Source organism: Carcharhinus amblyrhynchos, chromosome 17 (assembly GCF_965287045.1).
Source record: "Carcharhinus amblyrhynchos chromosome 17, sCarAmb.v2.hapA, whole genome shotgun sequence".
Taxonomy (NCBI): Eukaryota; Metazoa; Chordata; class Chondrichthyes; order Carcharhiniformes; family Carcharhinidae; genus Carcharhinus; species Carcharhinus amblyrhynchos.
In genome coordinates, this window is record NC_137340.1 from 19,764,623 (window position 1) to 19,786,760 (window position 22,138).

Sequence of the window (22,138 nt, forward strand, 5' to 3'; positions counted from 1 at the left end):
GCTGACAAGTTTCTCAGCCCCATTCTCCCACTTGTCCCCTGTAACACTTGATCCCTTTACCAATCAATAACCTTTCTATCTCTGTCTGGGGCAGCATAGTGACAGTGGTTAGCATTGCTGCCTCACAGCACCAGGAACCAGGTTCCGTTCTGGCCTCGGATGACTGTGCGGAGTTTGCATGTTCTCCCTATGTCTGCATGGGTTTCCTCTGGGTGCTCCAGTTTCCTCCCACAGTCCAAAGATGTGCTGATTAGGTGGATTGGCCATGTTTTCATTGACTAGCAAGGTCAATACCTGGGGTTACGCAGATAGGGCCTAGGTGGGATGGTCAGTCAGTGAGTTGGTGCAGACTTGATGGGCTGAATGGCCTCCTTCTGCACAGTAGGAATTCGATGGGTAGGATTTTGTGCCCTCCCTCATCCTGAAACCATAAAGTCCCGCCCGAGGTCAATGGACCTTGCTGGCTCTGATTCCTGTGGTGGGCGGGCCAGTAAAATTCTGGTCTATGTCTTAAATGCACTCAGTGGCCTGACCTCCACAGCTTTCTTGTGGCAATGAATTCCACAGATTCAACAACCTCTGGCTGAAGAAATGCCTCCTCATCTCGGTTCACAACTGATGTGACATGAGGATGCCACCAAGTTGAGAGCAATCAGGAGGTGTCAGATTGGAGTGGGTGTGTTGTGGGGTGGGTGGCGGGTGCTCTGAGCTTCGCTGGGAGTTTCCTGACGCACCTCAGCCAAAGAAGGAAGCAGGAATCCGCAGGCTCCCGGGCCAATCAGAGAGCGAGCCTGGCGCCCTTGGCCAATGGGGAAGGGAGTTTGGCAGGTGCCGGGGTGGTTTATCAGCGCATCTTCCGCGCCCTGGACCCCGGCTCCAGTCAATTTCACCTGAAATCCCCGGCACAGCGGCCAGGAAGGCAAGGCAGCAGAGGAAGGAGCAGGCATCTCTTCCCTCCCCCCCTTCTTCCCCTCCCTCCCTTCCTCTGCTAGACTTCTTTGGACAGCCCCCCCCCCTCCCCTCCCCAGTCCCCTCTACTCCCCCCCACCACCCTCCCAGCCGGACTGGATACGTTCATCTGGATGATCATAACTATTAACACTTGTCACTAGTGGCGGGGGGGGCATACTGGCCTCCTCTTCAAGATTTTTTTTAGAAAAAAACAAAACAAGAGAGAAAGCACGATCCAAGATCTCGCAGCGTTTACTAGTGGGTCCTGACAAATCTATGATCTGATCCAATGTTAGCCGTCGGGCAGATGGATAACCGCCAGAGTGCATTCGTCCTGAGCAGCACGCCGCTGGCCGCGTTGCACAACATGACTGAGATGAAGGCTTCGATATTCCCGTACTCCCTGCAGAATCCCTCCAGCTTTAAAGCCCCGACTCTGGCCAGTTTGAACGCGCAGATCCCGCTGGGCACGCCGCACGGAATTAGCGACATCTTGGGCCGCCCCGTCACCACCGCCAACAATCTGCTCTCTGGACTCCCTCGGCTCAACGGACTTGCCACCACGGCCGGGATGTATTTTAACCCGACAGCGGCCGCCGCCGTCTCCAGGTACCCCAAGCCCCTTGCAGAATTGCCGGGGCGACCCCCCATCTTCTGGCCGGGAATGATGCAGGGATCCCCGTGGAGAGACCCCAGGGTAGTCTGTCCAAGTACGTACTGTCCGAGCACATTGCTATGTTTTAATGTCTGTACTTTCGAATCTGTCGTTTGACATTACTGGGCCAATTTTCCTTTGAAAACTTTTATGTTTTGTGGTGGGTTTTGTATCAATGCTTTCACTCCAAACGTATAAAAAACTTTTCCTGAATTATCGAGTTTGCCGTGCCGTTTAACATTAGATGTGTAACAACTATTGATTCAACCATTTAACCCACTCATCAAATCGAGAATGCGTTGCTTCTTTCTTGTGGAGGAAATAATGCCCATAAAATAATTCACTCGCTTTTTAAAATTAAATTCTGTGAGACCCTCTTCCCCCGAAAAGACAGCAGGGGTAACTAACTGCATCCAATTCCTTTTGCTGAGTTGTGTACTTTGCACTGTTAAAAGATGCGGTAAGGCTGGGTTAAATGACCTCCCGTGCTTTCTGTGCCACTGTCTACATATGATACCGACAATATTTCGCTGTTTTAAGTTTTTTTTCCCGTTTACTCCCCCACCTACCCTCCCCCGCAGCGCAAGGTAGCTTAGTCCTTGACAAGGACGGGAAGAAGAAGCATTCCAGACCAACATTTTCAGGTCAACAGATCTTTGCTCTGGAAAAAACATTTGAACAGACCAAATATTTAGCCGGACCGGAAAGGGCCCGGTTAGCCTATTCTCTGGGAATGACAGAGAGTCAAGTAAAGGTAAAACATTTCGCATCTTCATTGCACTCAATTCATCCAAATAAAAACATTTTACTCATCGTGGCCTTTTACAGGCAGGAAACAGGCAGGCTGATGTTCTGCATTGTATTTCCTCAGCGGCCTTATTTAACGCTGGACATTCAAATGTTGTTGCTAAGGGTTGTAGATAATATTTATTCAGAGTTCACCAAACACGATCTAAGTACTTTTACCAGGCCAGGCTGATACTCAAGTGACTGACTGGGAAGTGCAGCCAAACCGATTATCACTGAAATGTTTTTTTAAAAGAATAATAATTGTATTTGTGGAAATACATGCACCGTGTTAGACATTAAATGGCAATTGGAGGTGAATCTGACACTGGATTGTCCACTCTCGAGGCCTTTGGTTCAATCCAGTTATGTTTCATGGTGTGTCAGAAACACTACATTGAAATCTGATGCAACATTCCCCAGAAGTAACAGTAAATAAGAAGGCAGGCCACGGTCTTGTAGACCCCTGCATTGAAGCAAAACATGATTCACCATTCCCCAATGCACGCAGAGCTGGATTGAAGTTAAGACCCCTGCGAAACTATTTGAGGGGGAGGGAAATTCTAAACATTCCTTCTCCACCCGTACTATTCAGAAACTTGTGTTATTTGTTGTGTCTGCAGTTTTATACTGTCTTGTTTAAAACAAAACAGGATAGTTGAGATAACCAGATTGGCAGCTGGTTTGGGTGGCGATGGCTTTTTTTTGTTGATGTTAAAAACACAGGGGTTTACAGATTTCATTTTCTTTTGGCAACAGGTGTGGTTCCAGAACAGGAGGACCAAGTGGAGGAAGAAACATGCGGCCGAAATGGCCACCGCCAAGAAAAAGCACGACTCAGAGACGGAGAAACTTAAAGAAACCTCGGAGAACGAGGAGGACGAGGACGAGTATAATCGACCCCTGGATCCCAATTCGGACGACGAGAAGATCACACGGCTACTGAAAAAGCACAAAGGCGCCAGCTCCCTCACCATCCTGGACCCACACAACAACAGCCCAGAGATTTCGTGACAAACTTTCAAAACTGCAACAACAAACAACAAAAGAAATGATTATCTGAGCAGCTCGAGCGGCTGAATTAACCAGGGTATTAAAGAAAAAAATAAATCCCGTGTTCCACAGATTTAAGTGATGTGTGTTGTACAGCCTAATGTATGTGAGATGTATATATTTTTTACAGAATAAGTTATGGAATTATCTTGCAGCTGGATTATATAAATAACTTGGACTGGAGCTGAGGCGGGTCTGAAAGGCGAAGTGCGATTTCCTCAAGTGTCCATAGAACCAGACTTTCTTAGCATTTCCCCCGTGTTCAGGATTAACAATCAGAAAGGTCATTTTTTTTTGTATAAAACACAGATTAAAACTGTAGCTGTACATATGAAGATGCACGTTTGTGTTGTAAAAAAAACATTAAATGTAAAGTTTTTTTGTGTTATTTACATTCAAAAGGCTAATATTTTGTCTTCGCAAACGAGGGTCAATTTTCCTTCCCAAGAGGTTTTCGGTTTGTTTTATTTCTGCGTGGAGTTTTTGCTCCACTAAATCCGAAGAAACTTCTGCACACTCTGTTGGAGATGGTTTGAAGGAATTATGATTGCGTCCGCAATAGTTGGGGGGGGGGAATCTTTGTATTATCAATAAATTATTTAACTATATGAAACCCGGTGGTCGGAATCCGGCTGCTTTTGTGCTCGGAAATGAGCGGTATTATTTGCTGGGGAGATTGCAAGGGTGGCACTTGTTAACGGGCTACCTGTAACTTGCCTTTCGATGGTTGTTCCAGCCAAGCCTGTTACACACGCCGTTGGACTGATGGAAATATATCCAGAATTATTTTAACCACATCCAGTAAAAGGCATGTGGCACTTGCTCACCGATTCCATCCGAGCAAGCGATCAGTGCGAACTCTCAAACTTCACTTTGTAAAATTCATGTTTTCTTTTTGGCGATTACTTTGTTTTAAACTGGGGAAGGCTGGGGGTGGGGGGTCGGGGTAGTCAACAGGTCTGTGTTTTGGAAAGTTCTAATATAGGATCCCTGTGACAATTACCATCCATAATGGCTCGATGCGGTCCCCAGTTAAAACACTTCTAATTTTAAAAATAAAACCCATGTGAATCCTAAACTAACGAAAGTTCTCGATTGCAGCTTAATTAAAACAAAACTCATGCTTGTCGTGAGCAGAAACTTCCAACAACTTTTGCCTGTCAGTGTGTAACTGCGATTTTGACTGCGAATTTACATTGAAATTGAAATGATATATTTCTACATGTCTGTCTGGGCTCTTGCATTGGATAACACTCGGTTATTATTCCAGAAATCCAATTGATCGAATTGTCTTAAGTGAGAGGGTATCCGTTCCCCTTTCCTTCGATTTTTTGGGGAGAATGGAAAGGGAGATATCCGATGTCAGGGGGGTCGGAGCCTGGCCACCACCCCTGTTGTGCAAAGTCTGCTCCAGTCCACCTCACAAGTACATATGGAATGGTGGAATCCGGCTTAATTCCGAGACTGGCTCGCAGTTTGACGGAAGCTCCGAAAATCCAGGCAACCTGCAGCGAATAACGAACGAAAATTGAAGCAGGCTCTGGCCAGTGCTTGTTGTTTTAATAAATTATTATCATTTTTTAAAAATCGCATCGACATTATCAAATGGGTCGGAACAACTAAAATGAACTTTTCAAATACCCAAATATTCCGGCCGCTTGACACAACTGCCACAGTCCTTTTTAACTACTTGTGAATTTTCAATGGGTGTGGGGAAAGTCTACAGGCCGCGGAGTTTTGTGAATGGAGATCAGATATCTCACCTGAAAGTACCTGATGATGAACAGATAAAATCTTCATTCTTCCCCATCTGGCTCTGGCCGATGTAATGTGAAATATCGAAGTATTAAATCTTATTGCGTGCAGATTTCAATTGCCCGTTTCTAAATCGAATACCGGCTCGGCCTTGCAAACTTTGAAAGCTCGCACAGAGATGTCTTGAATACGTTGGGTGCTGTTTGGTGGGGGCGGGGGGGGGGGGGAGGGTAGAGGCTGGGATGGTGAAATCTGTTCTGAAAAATAGAGGGCAGATTCTCAGTGAAGAGCGGAATATTCGAGGTTGGGGTCGGGTGGGGATTTGTCACGTTGTGATGGTATGTTCTATAACAGGACAGTCACTAAGAGGGGAACGAGTCATTACACAACCCGGGAAAGGAAGCCAGCCCTTGTAAACTGGGAACCCCAGAGAGTTTCCAGTTCTCCACTTGTGTAAACTTTAAATCAGTAAAGATGTTTTAATTTCTGGACACAAACACCAGATTTTTTTTGCCTCCCCCCTCCTCCCCCCCCACTCGGCACAGTTGGTAATGTCAGGCGAGGACAGAAACGAGACAGCCCGCCAAGAGTGTGAACCTGGCGAGAGTTCCAGAGATTGAAGAAAACTTTTAAAACGGGCTTTATATTTCAGGGGAAAACGCGTGAAGAGGTTCGATGCTACTTGTGTCTTCTGCCTTTCTGCTGTGTCCACATGAACTCAGTTATACCCAGTATAAAATAACATGGTGCTTAATGAAAAATATTTCACATTCTTTGTTTAAATATTTTTAGCACAAATAACATTTAAAATACGCATCACTTGGTCTCCGATTTTGTGGAGTTTTGGCCCATTGAAATGACCTTTCATATGAATTAGAGTCACTTTATATCGATTTCCAAACATATTTTGAGATGTTGCAATATAAATATAGTGATGGCAATTTCTATATTTGCAAAGCTGAATTGGATGGCATGTAACATAATCTATCCGACTTAATTTTTTGATTTGATTTTGATTTGATTTATTATTGTCACAGGTATCAGTATACAGTGAAAAGTATTGTTTCTTGCGTGCTATACAGACAAAGAATACCGTTCATAGGGAAAGAAAGGAGAGAATGCAGAATGTACTGTTACAGTCATAGATAGAGTGTAGAAAGAAACCAACTTAATGCGATGTAGGTCCATTCAAAAGTCTGATGGCAGCAGGGAAGAAACTGTTTTTGAGTCGGTTGGTTTGTGGCCTCAGGCTTTTATATCGTATTCCCGACGGGGACGCATGTCCGGGGTGCGCAAGGTCCTTGATTGTGCTGGCGATATGAAGTTTTAATGGTTCGGCTTTTTATTTTAAGTTTCACTGGATAGACAATACCGGGAATCCCGCACAGATCTGCACACTCAGACTGTGGAGAGATCACTCATCGGTCGCGCTGAGCAGCGGGTTTCTCACTGACTGTCAATCAGATCTGTCATCCCTTTGTGATGATGATCCTCTGATGAGGGGTACGCTGATTTCTCACTACGCCCCCCCCCCCACCTTTCCCCGCAAGGATGCTATTTAATCTGTGGACTTTTTTTTTCCAGCAAGGTCCGTGTTGCTGCGGCTGCTGTTCGCGCCGTTTACTCAAGCACTTGCAAGGGACCTTAACCGGTCACTGGAGATCAAGACACTCGCTCGTCTGATAATCGGGAGGGATTGGGAATCAACTTAATCGTAGCTTTGGACGAAGTCTCTCCCCCGCACCCCTCAGCGCTCGTTTCGTTGCGATTCTTTATGTGACACTTAGGAGTTGCCTTCAGTCACCTTGGAAATGCCACCGGTTCTCCAATCTACTGGGTGTCATGTGTGACCCTAGTGGTGCGGTTCTTGGCCCCAAGACTAAAAAGACCTTTCAAGGACCTCCTACTTTCTAACGACCCCCTCCCTGCCATCGAAGCCCACACTTTGGGAGGTGAATGGCGTGTACAGCGCACAGCCCTGGAAAAAGTTAAGCGTGAGAAGCCAGTTCTGGAAACGATAGTTTCATAAATCGAATCTCTTGCTCCTAGTTAGCAGAAAGAGCGGTCGGTAACACAAAAGAAGAATCGTGACACTTGAATTGTTTGAGAAACAAAGAATTTTATTTTTATAGCCCATAAACGTCACTTAACTTGAATCCTTGATTTAATAAAATAGTTTACAGTGTGTGTGGCTATTGATACATGGGCACATTGGTACAGTTTGTCTGCACACTTTTTTTTACATTTGGTCTACAAACGAGAATGATCTCACGGTCACGGCCACATAAATTCTGGCGGCAGACACAAAATCATTTCCAATCGTAGTGATTTATACGAGAATACGCATCAATCCACCGCTATCAAGTAGCTAGTGAACTTTGTAGTGTAGTAAATTAAATCGATAGCGGAAACGTATCGGCATTGGCTGTGTTTCCCATTTTCCGACCTAATCATCTTTTAATGCTGTAAAGAAAGCAGCGTGTAAAATTTGCAACATTAGCGCTGGAGATTAAATATAGGCGTTACAATACGAAATTTGCAACTTTACGTTCCAGGGCTTTATATACAAGTCCATTGAAGCACATCTAGCAAAAGCTAATATCAGAAGAGAAAGAGAGATTCCCGTTTAACTCTGTCCGTAGATACTTGGCACCATATGCAGTAACAAAAATAGACAGAAATAGTTTACAAAAAATCTTATGATACCCATCCTATCAAATTTCACATTCTGAAAACTTGGCATTATTTAGGAATAAGTTACTATAGAAGTACTTGACACAGACTGTTATTAGGTGTGGTGCTTATAGTAAATTAGGTTATTTCATCACCAATGGCACGGTTTAAGCTATCTAAAGTATAGTTTGGTCGAGAATTTGTACTTGTATGGATTCAATCCGCTATCCGCACTAACTAATAGTAGCTATGTCAGACCACGAGCAGCCAATCTTTATGAAAAGATGTTCATCTAGAATTGCTGGAGAGGTTATATTATAAATTAGTTTTCTTTTAAAAGTGGATATAAAAATGAAGAGGGACTACACTGTGATTCAAAACCAGATATGTAAAATGTAGTATCTAATATAAGGAATCACCAAAATGAAAAAAATACCTAACTAATCTACCACAGACATAAAAAGGTAAAGGGGATATCAATAAAGCCTTCACTGAAAGAAATTCCACTATCTATACAATCCAATGTACAAAAAAACCTCTAGTACAGAATAGATATACAATTTTTCGCATTGCACTTCATAAAACTTTACAGAAGGATACAGCTTCTCCTTTTTTTTTAAAAGACAAATGTTTTCAGCTAAACATTAGAAATGAGAGATTTTTTTAAAAATATGTAGTCAATTCTACTGTTAGTGTTTGGCAACGAATCTGTGACACGTTTCGGAACTGTCCCACATTTAATTCAAGTGTCACAGGAATATATATGAAATGGCGAGGTATGTGTGGCCTTCTTGTGCAGACTTCCAAGACGTCGAAGCAAAATGGATGATGAGCAGTCTGAGGGGGGGAGGTGGTGGCCCGGAGAATAAAATACAGTCTCAACACGAGTTGAATGACAAAAGATGTTGGCGAAATGTTCTGGTGTTCATGTTCCTCCACTTCGTATTTGCCGGTTTGGGCAAACAGATTAGAGGGCAGTTTCTCGAAAGATTTTCTCATTCCGCTGATACCTTTTAGCTGCAGCAGTCAGGACGGGGGGTGGGGTGGGGGGACAACAAACAACATCGCTGTCACACCAGGCAACACAGAATGAACAAAAGTAATTAAAAGTGCCAGTATGTCAGTTTAGTACCCAAGAGGTAAAATGGATGAATAATAAAAAAATAATAAAATAAAACATTAATATTTACCACCACATCACTGCACCACACAACAGTTGCGCATATTTCTATTAGCTTTACCTGCCCCTGCAGCTATTCGAAAGAACAGGAAGACAGGCTGTAAAAAAACACACACAAACATAATTGGATCAGTGTGACATTTCCAAATACAATGCTTGTATCATGAAGAACTTTTGAGAGCCTAGGTAAGTAACTATTCCGATTGGATTTTTTTCCGTCCCGACGTGTTGAATAGATCATTTTGGAATGTGGGTTGGGTCAAAGTGAAGTTTCCTTTTGGTTAAGTGGTCTATCACTTTAATTTTTTTTTCTTTAAGTACTGTGTCCACTCGCCCTTCCTTAGCTCACATCGACCTCGGGGAGAAATCCAACACTTTCGAAGGTTGCAAGGTATGGATGGTGTTGTCACACTGAGGGAGAAATGGGGCGTTCAAGTCGTGACCCGCTGATATCCCAACGCCGCCCCCCCCCCCCCCCCCCCCACCACCAAAGCCATCGACTAACAGATGAAATTAGCCGTCCAACCCCACTGCCGGAAATTCAGGCGAATGACAGCCGAATACGATTCTCAGTAAATCGGATCAGAGTGTTACCCAGAGGATTGCACCGCTCTAGGGTACTCAACGTAATTAACAAACAGAAGGGGAATCTTTCTTTCTCTCTCCCGACCACTCCCCTCACCCCCACCTCCCCCCCGCATAGATATGTACTATAATGACTAAGTTAGATTTATTATAGGTTAGAGGCTAATAAACAGGTTGGAAACTGAATGTAGCAAATCTCTCCCGTGGCCCAGTGGACACTGTTACTTGGAAGTCTAACTAGATGATGTGAAGATGCCATTCACTAACAAAACCATTGTCTCCGTTAGCAGGGATCAGCTTCTAAATTTCCCAGTAACCTTAATGCCCATTCTTATTTAAAAAAAACCTTGCTGGTTTGTCATCACAATTAACAATTCATTGATTTGAGTGGCTAAGTTGGTTGAGATCTGCACTTGCTGGCCTTTGCCCTACTTACCCTCGCTGTCCAAGTGTTGACACACATCTGGATAGAGTTGCTCAGTTGAATGCAGTGGATGCAATGAGTGAATGGGTATCAGCTGGTTGTTAGGGCCTGAGGAGCAGGCAGGGGTCAAATACTGGCTTGGGCCACCATAATGTGGAAGATGCCAGCGGTGGACTGGGGTAAACACAGTAAGAAGTCTCACATCACCAGGTTAAAGTCCAACAGGTTTATTTGGTGGCAAAAGCCACGAAGCTTTCGGAGTTAGTGGCTAGTTAGACTTCTTACTGGCAAGAGTACATCTCTATGCTTGACTTTGCAGAGACCTCTTAATTATCCATCAGTAGGAGTTGATATGGTTCCCTTCACTGACCATGGAACCATATTATTAAATAATCAAAATGTTTCAACCAAGTCAAGCTATAGGAGGCACTGCTTTGATTACATGAAACGTGTAATTTCTTGCATGCTTGCCTTATCCTGGCATTTATTACTAACACACCCAATTAAAATATATTAACATAGTAGCAACTGCTCAAAACTATTCAGAGCACGCCCTTCTCCTCGCTGCTGTAGGAACACAACAGAAGTTCCTACACAAACTGCTCCACAGAGACAAAAAGAGAAAGAGGTAAGGGTTAAGGCAGAGGGGATTGTAATGAAAAGAGGAGAAAGAGTGATCATGGAAAGAGGGATCTGAGCATGAGACAGGACAGAGAAATGAAACAAACATAAAAACGAGAGAAGACAAAAACAAAAGCAAAGGATGAAGAGAGAAATACATAGAAGGGGGGAGTGAGAAATACAGAAATGAAGGTGAGAAAGAACTGGGTGAAGAGGAAGAGATACAAGGATAGAGAAAGATTTCAGAGAATGAATAACATTAGGTGGGAATTGAGAATGGAAGCTGAACAGAAAAGGAAGTGATGGTACAAGCAAGGCTTTTCTTTCAAGGTTTATCATTACCAGCATCCTTTCCCAGAGGAGGCCGAGGATTTTGTTATTGGGGCATAACCTGAGAGAAGTTTGAAAAAAAAGCTCAGATATTTCTGGAATTTATTTGTGAAGAATGGCAATTGGTTTGACTGAGCCTCCCTCAAAAGCATGTGGCTGTGAGCAGCTTTCATATATCCTGAGCAAGACTTTGTTAACTGTTGGGCCTATTCTTGGTTTCTGGTTACAAGGTTACTGACGGAGTTATAACTGCTGCATCCCCCTTCATATCACCTGACAAATAACACAAACTACTCTTGCAATGCATATTTCAATTATAAAGTACTTTGCATTATAACAGTCTCAGTTTTCCACCAGCTGGGTTGATTTCAAATGACTCCTGTATATTTTATTGTGTTTTGTTTTATTCATTCTCAGAATGCTGGCTCCACTGGCAAGACCAGCATTTACTGCCCATCCGTAATTGTAGTTAACAAGTTGGTGCACAACTTTCTTGAACACAACTGAAAGTCATTTTAGAACGCTGCTGAGAGTCAACCACACTGGTGACTCACCTTTAAGTCAGACCAGGTAAGGACAGCTGATTTCCTTCCCCGAAGGACAACCATGAACCTGATTGGTTTTTATGACAACCCCGTAAAATTTTATTAACAATTTATTTAATTTAATTACATTTAAAGTCCTCGTCTGCTCCAATGGAATTTGAACTCATGTTTCCAGATCACTGGTCAGGCCTTTGGATTATTACGCTGGTAACATAACTGCACCACTGCTGCACCATTAATTGAAAAATGATTCCAACTCAAAGAGCACATCTCTTAAATAATTGTATGCCAATTTCTCCCCATGGTACTGCAGATTTCTCCATGACCAGCACCTTAATCAACTGACAATATTTTCTCTTGCCATCCAGAAAGGTTAACTTACATATACTAAGTACCCAGCAACACGGTTCAGGTCAATGCATCTTTGAACATTTAAATAACTTAAACTTCAAACAAAGCACATATCCAGATAATAGCTGACAATGACTCTTTTGAGAATGTTATTAAATGTGGCTTAAATATTACTTAATTGGAACTGAATAGTAATAAGCTAGAAGTTAAGAGTAATTTCTTTTCATGTTTATGGATTGTTGAATGGTTAAGAGTTAAATTGCTTCATTTTGTTGGAGTTATATTTAAACTGTGTTATGAATATAGTTTGTTTTGTTAAAAGATCCCTAATTTGTCAGTGGAAATAATCCTGGAGTAAAGCATCCTTTCCTCACATTTACGCCAAAATAGAAAAAAATGTTAGGATTGAGTCTGGCTTCATAACATACCTTGGGATTTCTGATAGGGCACCCTAACATACATCTCATAGCTATAAAAGAAGGAACTGAGATAGCAGGCTTTGGAAAGCATCTGCTTGGTCCCAAATGTAAGCTCAATGCTATTCCATGCATGAGTTGGTCAAAATCAGTGGCTGCTTTCCCTATGCATGTAGGAAGTTCTAGATCAATGGGCAGATTGCTTGCCACTGTGGACCCAAGGTGGTAGAATTTTCTAACCACTTCCAGTGGGGTGATTTTCAGTGTGAACAGCCACAGAGATGCAACAGCTTGTCCCATGACCATTTTTTTTGATCCTTATAACCAGGGAGAACAAGTTACAGGCATGAGTAAGGATCCCTTTGTAGCTGAACTTGTGTGGTGGGTGACTGGAGCAGTATCATTCTTCTTGCTGATAATGCACTGTTAGAAGTGGAGCCATCAAATTGTACAGTAAGGTCTATGGAAGGGACAGTTGAGTCTGAGGACTTTTTGTAGATAGCCAATTTTCCCTGAGATCTTGAAATCACACTGTCACTGGATTGACAGATATCCACCAAAGTTTACCTGAAAGCAGCAATGCTAGTATCGATGAAATGTGGAAGTCAGTAAATTATGAGGCAGCAGAAGCATCATCTAGTAAAGGCAGAACTACAACAAAAAACTGGTTTGATACCTGCTCAGCTGAGATGATATCTTGCATTGATGAAAAAAAACCCTACATAAACACAACAGCTAAAATACTGCATGATCTGAAATTTAGCCATGACATCAGTGTAAAAGATTGGGAGATATTGCACAACTTATGGCCAAGAAATCTAACTTGCCCATGACTGTGGAAATCTAAAAGCTATGTATGAAAGGATAAAGAGAGCACTTGGTCTTAGTGTCACCAAACTTGCCCCCTGAGGTCAGCAGATGTTGAAGTATTCACCAACAGGGAGAAACACAAGTCCCATTGTTCTGAACGCTATTGCGAGCTGTACTCTTGTGAACTGTACATCTTCCAGTCTGTGCTCAATGTCCTCCTGTAGTTTCCTGCCATGGATAAGTTGGATGAAAAACCCTCATTGCTCGAGGTGAGGAAATAGAAAGGTACCCGGCAATGTTGGAATCCCAGCCGAACTGACTACTCAAGCCCAGAAAGCTCCATCTATTACTACCCCATTATGATCTTCTCCTTCTCTGCTAGAAGGTAGTCTCCATTCCACCATTGATACGTGATGCAAAAATCATTACACTTTACAAAAACTAAGATGGCAGAGGAGATGGTAACAAAGACAAGGGCACCTCATTCCTTAGTGCCATGGGGAAGGCCTCTGCTAGAGTCATAATTGAAACATTCCATCTACTTGCAGAGCAAGTGTACTTGGAAGCACATGCAATTTTCATTACAGAAGATCTGTGAACGTGATCCTCACCATACATCAGTTGAAAGAGAATTGTAGGGAACATCTTAATGTGATCTTTACTTCGGGGATCACACTAAGGCAGCCAAAACACCTCCCACAGAGTGGATTCTTTTAATTTATTAGATGACAAGGCTAAAGGTAATTCTCATATAATCCATCAGTCCCAAGTTGAACTGCTACAAAAATGCTGCTATCTTAAGTGAGGTATCTAAGGTAATGGTTATGCCATCTCAAAAATAAACAGCTACAGAATTAATTTGGAATTGGCAACATTATCCCTTTGAGCTAGAGAACATTCTGCACTTGTAATAAACTAACATTGTCAACGGACAGACTAGGACCTGATCCTTATGTTAGCATGCCTTTGGCAGTATAATTGCAGTCTAATTGATAACTGTCTAAGATGTTGTGCTTCCCAATCAGCTACTTTATTCTGGTTCGATTTCTCCATTTCAGATCATCTGTTGCAGAAGTACCTTATTCATATTTATTAGTTGAGTTGGTGCATTGTTAACCTTAAATAAGAGTGCTTAATTCTAAACTCTGGAAATTTATTTCCTCAAGGACTGGTATGCAAACTTGATGGGCAAGGAAGAATTTCTGGGAAGCAAAGTCAAATCTTTGACAGTCGTCTGTAGTTATAGAGCCAAAGTAGCAGTGCAACACAAGGATTGTGTCTCAATTTGTCCTTTGGAGCTGGGTTTTCCAGTCAGTGGTGAAGTCAAGATGCTGACCCCAAGGAATGCTGCCCATAGAACTCAAAATTTCTATGGCTTGGGTTTCCCTTTTCCCAATGTTGCTTTCAATCTGGTGCCAACTTAAGGGGATCTGCAGAAATCCGGAACAGAGATAGCATCATGCAAAGTAAGCAGCCAATCACATTGAAGTATTCTCACAGACAGCAAACCAGGAAGTAAACTGTGCTGATTATCCTTTATGTCTTAATTATTTTACAGGGAGTCATGAACAAAGGATTAAAGTACAAACTGAAACAATCTTAAATACAAAATGTGGAATTTTATCATAATAGAGAAATTTGACATTTGTAAATATACAGATAGTTTATCGAAGTAAATATGGTTACTCAGAAATAATTATGAATTTAGTTCAAACATAACTTGGAGCTTAGAATTAACTTGAAGCCCAGTTACCCTTCATTAAAAAAGTGTAACTTTTTGTTTTTTAAAAAAAGTAATATTACTGCAAGTTCAGTGATTTTTAATTGATTGCAGCCTGCAAATACTTGCAACACTGCATCAAGTGAAGGATGGTAGAAGCACTGACAGCAACTTTTGAATTTCCATGTTGATCTGCACATAAATAGATGCCACAAGTTGCTGTCAGTTTCATCAGCGTAATAATCGCTTGGGCCACTGTCTGTGTGGCATTTGCACGTCCTCCCCGTGTCTGCGCGGATTTCCTCCATATGCTCTGGTTTCCTCCCCAAGTCATAAAGACGTGCTGGTTATGTGCATTGGCCGTGCTAAATTCTCCCTCAGTATATCTGAACACCACCGGAATGTGGCAACTAGGGAATTTTCACAGTAACTTCATTGCAGTGTTAATGTAAGTCTACTTGTGACACTAATAAATAAACTTAAACTTAAACTTATGGAGAATGCTGACAGTTCTGTCACTGTCACTTGGAAAATTTGAAATGTTAGCTTTTGCAATAATTTGGAAATATTTCTGTTGGACACCCCAGGGTAAGATACTGCTGCCCAGACATCCCAGCTGAAGTGGGCACTGTAGTTGTGCCATAAATACAATTCACAACTGCCTAAAGCTTAGGTTTTGAATTGGGTGAAGGGCACGTTCATGGAGTGGGCAGAAGGTCTGCTCTGACCCCAAGACACCAAAGCACAATTTTATTTTGGAACCTGGCTTTGTTCTTACAATTGACCGTGGAGCCACCCTGCTCCTTGTATCAAGAACCGCCTACAACTAGGCAAACACATTTGTTCTAATTATGGCTTAGCATAATTTAAGTTCACACTTATTAACATACATGGTATAATTCCTTTACTGAAATGATCATGCTATGAGAACTTAAGGACCTTGTGTCAAGTGACTCAATTTTTCAGGAAGCAGAGCCTCCAACTTTCCTATAATCAAACCTTTCTCTCATTGAGGCAGAAAATAAACATCTTTTTCTCACACAAGTGTATTTGTGAAATCATGTTGTTGATTTTCATTTTTGATTTCCAGGCTCTTTCTGGCCACACAGGACCCAAGGACAAAAAGAAGAGGTCACCGGTTTAAATAAGCCTGCAATGACGTACTTCAAACACATAATATTATAACAGATAACATGTGGCCCATAATCTTGCCTGAAGCAGAAACTTTTCTTTTGTCCCTATACTTGGGAGGAGCTTACTCATTTGGTAGCTGTGGAGTATTGCAAGTCTAGATACAGATTTTGAAGACAAATTTACTAACAGGGGTATAGACCTTGTAAAACGGTTGCTTTTTGTTTTCAACTTTTGTAGCTCTAGCTTGTTCAATAAAGTCCCTTTAAAGTTTTAAAGTTCCTTCCAGTTCAAAGACAATCGAGTCGAACAATATTCTATATTTTAAAGCCTTGTGAGACATATTGCAATGTGCTTCAACAAGTTGATGACTGCATTGTGTAAAATAAAATGTAGTGCATTTAACTGGATGATACTTTAACTGCAACTTAAACTCGATGAAAGAGATACCACTAAAATAATCCAATTATATTGAAATGAGTGAATATATCACTAGACTTGTAACCTAGTTATCAATGTTGATTGAGATGCACACCAGTAACACGAGGATGTGGAGCCATCTTTGCAGCTAAGTGCCATTTATACCGGGTGGTTCAAGAATATCCTGAAGGCTGTCTGCTTAACTTATAATCACTTAACTGGCCACAGATAATAAGGTTAATTTGAGTTCTCCCCCCGAACATGTGTATGTGAGAAGGTGGTGCCATACTTTCATAAAATAGGAAAACAGATTATAAAAGACCAGTAAATAATTCTACTTCAGCAGCATTCTGTAGAGTCCAGATGCAGCCACCTATTGTGATAAGTCTGCCAGAGTGTTATAGAATCATACAACCCTACAGTGCAGAAAGAGGCCCTTCGGCCCATCGAGTCTGCACCGACACAATCCCACCCAGGCCCTACCCCCATATCCCTACATATTATACTCACTAATCCCTCTAACCTACACATCCCTAGACACTAAGGGGTAATTTCTTAGCATGGCCAATCAACCTAACCTGCACATCTTTGGACTGTGGGAGGAAACCAGAGTACCTGGAGGAAACCCACGCAGACACGAGGAGAATGTGCAAACTCCACACAGACAGTGACCCGAGCCGAGAATCGAACCCAGGACCCTGGAGCTGTGAAGCAGCAGTGCTAACCACTGTGCTACAGTGCCACCCCACATTGTTGGAAAAAGCAGAATAGTGAAAGTGGTATAAGAATATACTCTGGACAAGTTTTCAAGAACAAAACATTCTGGAACAGCCAAGGGACCAGGCCATATTGCATTTAGCCATGAGTTACAAACCAGAATTACTTAACAATCCTGATGGTATGGAGACATCTTGAAAATAGGAATCATAATACGATATTAGGATCAACAGGAAGAATGAAAGGCAAAAAACAAGGTTTTACATTTAAGGAATGAGAAATGAATTTACTGCAGCAAACTGGGCCGAACCTATAAACAGTGGGAAGTGCTCAAGGAAGTGTTTAATAGGACACAGAACAACTATGATGTCCTAAAAGAATAAATGTCATTTGTACAGTTCTGCAACCATGATCGGCAAATGAGGTAAGACACCATGTCACACCAAATGCAAAGAAATGTGGAAATCCAATGGACTGAGAGAGCTAGAAAGGACAAAAAAAATGAAGTAATATGAGGTGCAGAAAGAAAATATGAAAAAGAAAATTCAAGGGATATCAAATCTAATAGTAAAGTATTTAAAAATACATTTAATTAATGAATGTGCTAAAGGGCAATGAGGCCAATTAAAGTTCAATGCGAACAAAATTGTAATGGACAAGAAGGAAACATCAAACTTATTAGCAAAGTACATTTTTCAATTTTCACAGTGGAGCAAAAAGTCACAATACCAGAAGTGCCAGGGCATCTAAGTTAAATGGAGAAAGTCAGTGGGTTTAATATGTAAAACGTGTTATCCATTTTAAGAGAGACGTAATGGGCCACGGTGGACAAAGATCCAGGACCTGATCATTTCTACCCAGAATACTGACAAAGAAAGGTAAAGAAATTGCAGGTGCATTAACCATAACCAAACAAAAAGTATATTGCGCATTGGAAAATTGTAAATGTCATTCTATTGTTGAAGGAGGATGCAATTAACTAATTACAGACCCATCAATTTGTTATCAGTTGTGGGGAGCTTACTGAAATTTACCATCAGAGACACATAACCAGGCATTTGGAATTTATAAGCTGTTATCTATTGGGACTTCTAGAATGTATCTGACAAGATCTCACATAATTAGCTGCAAAAACGAAAGAATAAGAAATTGGAGGTAACCTTGTGATATCTGTCTTTAATTGGTTGGGAGACTAGAGACAGAAAACAGAAATAAAGGGACCAAATTCTGATAAAAAGAATGTAACAACTAGTCTTCCATAAAAATAGATCTATGCTGGGGCTTTAATTTTTCACCATATATATTAATGAGCTGAATGAGGGAATAGAGAGTTGTATATCCAAGGCTGCTGATGATACTATTAGAAGGCACAATGTGAAGTGCACATGGGAATTTACAAAGTAAAAAGTAGAATTAGTTAGTGGGCTATGAAAGATGAAACTCAATGCAGGGAAGTGTGAGGTTATCCACTCTGGATCTGAAAAAGAAAATAAGAATATTTTCTTAATGGTTAGATGTCAGAGCTGTTGAGGCCCAAAGGATTCACAAAAAGTGGTCACAAGGGTACAAAAAGTGACCAGATAGCCTATTGGGACATTGGTCTCTCTCTCAAGGGAACTGGAATACTCAAGTGAGGAACTGATGTTGCAGTTTTATGATCAGAAGTAGTGTTCAATTTTGGGCACTTCATCAGAGGAAAGATATTATATAGTCGTTTAGTAGTGTAGAACTTGAGTATTGCTGAAAACAAAAAGATGTGTCAAATCTTCTCATTTTGCACTCATCTGGAGACATCGCAAAAATAAGTTTATTTATTATTATCACAAGTAGGCTTACATTAACAACACAATGAAGTTACTGTGAAAATACCACTATAAGGGGAAAAATCTATTCATACTATATGAGAAAAATGTGCTGATTGATTGAGAAGTGAACTCTGATTGGGTGCCATGGAGAATGCGCTAAGTGATTGACAATTAATTGCCAAGCATTTGAAATTTAAACCAGGCAGTTTGACCCTGATTGATCAAGGCATTGCCTTGAGGTATGAGCCGATGAATACTGTCACTTATTTTCTTTAGCTGAATTAGATGCAATGTGTGTAACTGTTCTTTCTGTCTGCAAAGAGGGACGTGCGTGTGAATATATGTAGCTTCCAATACACTTACAGCACCACACTGCGAGCCCGAATGACAATCTTAAATTGGTTCTCAGCGTAATTCTTAATATACTGAGGATTATTTAGCAATTGCAGAACCAGATTTAATGTTGGACACTGTGTTTTGCATTTTGCGTACATGAGCTGGTTGGGCATGATCTATACCTTGCCCTTTGTGAAAAGCAGCTTGGGACATGTTATTTGATAGGATCTGCTGATCTTCGGGATGTACAGCCGATGTATCTAGCATCACACTGGCACCAAAATTCGTAATACTGCGTTACTCGTTTGTGTGATAGCAGCACATCATTTTGGCTTGATGGCAGCATCCTATTAGTGGCAAATATCACTCATATTACTGCATGGTAGCAGAATGAAACAGCTAGCTGTATTCTCTGTTTTGAGATACCTTGCCCTTCCAAGGTCATCTGAGGTAGGCTGGGCACTTTTCAGAACCAAAGTGCGAGAATGTGTGTGATATCCAGCATGAAATGCCCTGATCAAGGTCACCATTATCCCACATGATGTCTTTGATGTGCCCTATTTCAGCATCAAGCTTGCATGATCAGCAAACGACTTGGGCCTTATTTACAAGATTGTTGATTAGGCCAATCTAATGGAATTCTTGCACGGATCTAGTATATTAATGAGTGGTACATTAGCTGTTCACATATGCATCCAACATCACACTTCATCACAGTCCTATCCGCCCTCCTGCACCATACTACCTCACCTATTCCACAACCCTGCAGCATTCCTCTCTTTCCCCTACCATCAAAGAAAGTGAGTTCATTTGATGGCTCCATATTAATGGTGAATTTAAGTACTGGATGGAGTCCATTAAAATATGGTAAGGAAATTATTACATGCAGCTATGGATTTAACTATAGCAAAGATATTATCCACATATTTGAAATATGCAAGGGTTAGGAGGTTGGGTGTCACTCCATCAAAGACACATTTCTTATGGAACCCATCAAAGATGTTTGCAAGAGCTGGGCCTAGAGGGGATCCCAATGACAACACCATCTACTTAGTCACACATGGTGTCATTAAAGCAGAACTCAACTGCGCAAGTTGGCGAGTTCATAAGTTCAATGAATACGGATTACCACAATGGTGGCACAATATTAGCCTTGGAGCAACTTACAGCACGAAATTCAGTCTGTGATGTCAATTGATAAGTCCTGGGGAGTATACTCAAGGAATTAGTGATAAGGAGAGATGGTGAGGGTTAATAGGGGAGTGGGAGTCAGTAGGATGGGGAGGTATAGATATAGCAATGATAGGTGAAGGGGAGCTGTTGGAGGGTATACAGAAGGGTAAGCAGATTCTGGCATTGGCAGAGTGATGGATAGCATCCACTGTGGCAGGGGTGGGCTCTTTGGGAAAGTAGGGGATGTGGGCATCCAGTTGCACAGGATGGAAACTGATGGGGCGGGTTGAAGGGTAACTATGGGAAGGTCAAATATTACACTTGGAGGGGTGATTAATGGTCATGGGGGCTAGGTTGTAGGTCATGGGGGAAGGGGTAAAGGTATTGGACTGGACATTGAATATTACACAAACCATGACCGCTCACAACAATGTAGAACTTCACCGAAGATATCTCAAGATGCTGGGTGGGAATTTGGTCAGCAGAGGTGGATGGAGCAGGACCCCATCTCCACTGACGGGGAATCCCAGAGTGTACTAGTTACAATGTTGGGACAGTGCGACAGATCAGAGGGGAGGCAAAAACTTGGCATGTGTGGGAGTCTTCTTGCACAAAGCTCACAAGGGCCCTAATAAATACCTCTGCCTCCCTGTACATGCATGAGTCCAGGGCACATAGACTCACCCTGGCGTGCCCCAGGTTTGACGACTACAAATCAGACGTAAATTATATCAAACCTCATTAAAATGCAAGTGTCGTCTACTTACAGAGCTGTCATAACATTAGGATCATAGTGCACCCATGCAACATTATGAAATCAAAACTTCTTAATTTCATGTTCCCTACCACTTCTTGGTGCCCCCCCAACATCCACAGCAAGGGTGGGTGCAACCTGCTGACCGGTTTGCCCTGTTGTCTTGGATGATGTTGGCAGCCATCCTCTGGAGACTCAAGAACATCTCTGCTTGATGTTCACCCCAGCTCTCGCAGCAGCCCGAGTATCTCAGGCAGGCTGATCTCAGAAGCACAGCACCTGATCTGGATGTCGCAGCTATCTCTTCCCCAGCAGTCCTCCAGTGCACTTGGCTGACCCTGCCTTCTCCTGCTGCAGACCTGTGTCCATGTGGTGACCACCAGAATGTGAGACCTTGCCTGAATTAGATCTAGTAGTACCCCCTGAGGTGTGTGCCTCTGCACTGAAGGAAAGTGCAAGTGACTGTTGTGTTGCATCTACAGGTACACTTGTAGAGGGCATTGTCCTCCCTGAACAGTTCCCACACAGCCATGAGGCTTATGCCCAGAACAGATAATCCTGATTTGTCTGTTTGGAATCATTAGAAGGTGCTGGAAAGAATGTTATCTGGGTTCATAGGAAAAAGTTGTGAATCATGGTCACACTATTATTGTAAGAAGTCTCACGACACCAGGATAAGTCCAACAGGTTTGTTTGGAATCACGAGTTTCCGGAATGAAGGATAAAGGAGCAGCAGTCCAAGAGCTCATGATTCCAAATAAACTTGTTGGAATTTAACCTCATGCTCTGAGACTTATTATTGTGCCTACCCCAGTCCAATGCCAGCATCTCCACGTCACAGGCATTATTACTGGACTAAACAACTCACTGCAGCCAGGTGAACAATGCAGAGAACAACCTTAGAGTGGAGCAAATCACTTTGATAAAAAGGGACGTTAATTAAATGG

General features: G+C 42.1%; 2 protein-coding genes across 4 annotated transcripts in view; one reads left to right on the forward strand and one right to left on the reverse strand.

Moving 5' to 3' along the window:
* The first annotated feature begins 1,240 nt into the window (after positions 1-1,240).
* On the forward strand, positions 1,241-3,781 carry nkx6.2 (NK6 homeobox 2). Its single transcript, XM_080205269.1, has 3 exons — positions 1,241-1,661; positions 2,188-2,360; positions 3,152-3,781. The coding sequence occupies exons 1-3, from the start codon at positions 1,241-1,243 to the stop codon at positions 3,404-3,406; spliced, it is 849 nt and encodes a 282-aa protein (XP_080061395.1). The 3' UTR covers positions 3,407-3,781.
* Positions 3,782-7,309: 3,528 nt separating this feature from the next.
* The window catches only part of inpp5a (inositol polyphosphate-5-phosphatase A), a 499,011-nt gene continuing 484,182 nt past the window's right edge, over positions 7,310-22,138 (reverse strand). For 2 of the 3 annotated variants that reach the window (XM_080205594.1, XM_080205596.1), the window contains exons 15-16: positions 9,115-9,151; positions 7,310-8,890 (exon numbers count right to left, since the gene is read on the reverse strand). In XM_080205594.1, coding sequence (XP_080061720.1) covers positions 8,841-8,890; positions 9,115-9,151 — 87 coding nt within the window. In that variant the 3' untranslated portion in view covers positions 7,310-8,840. Of the gene's footprint in view, positions 8,891-9,063; positions 9,152-22,138 lie in introns of all 3 variants that reach the window. The other variant, XM_080205595.1, reaches the window with a different exon arrangement.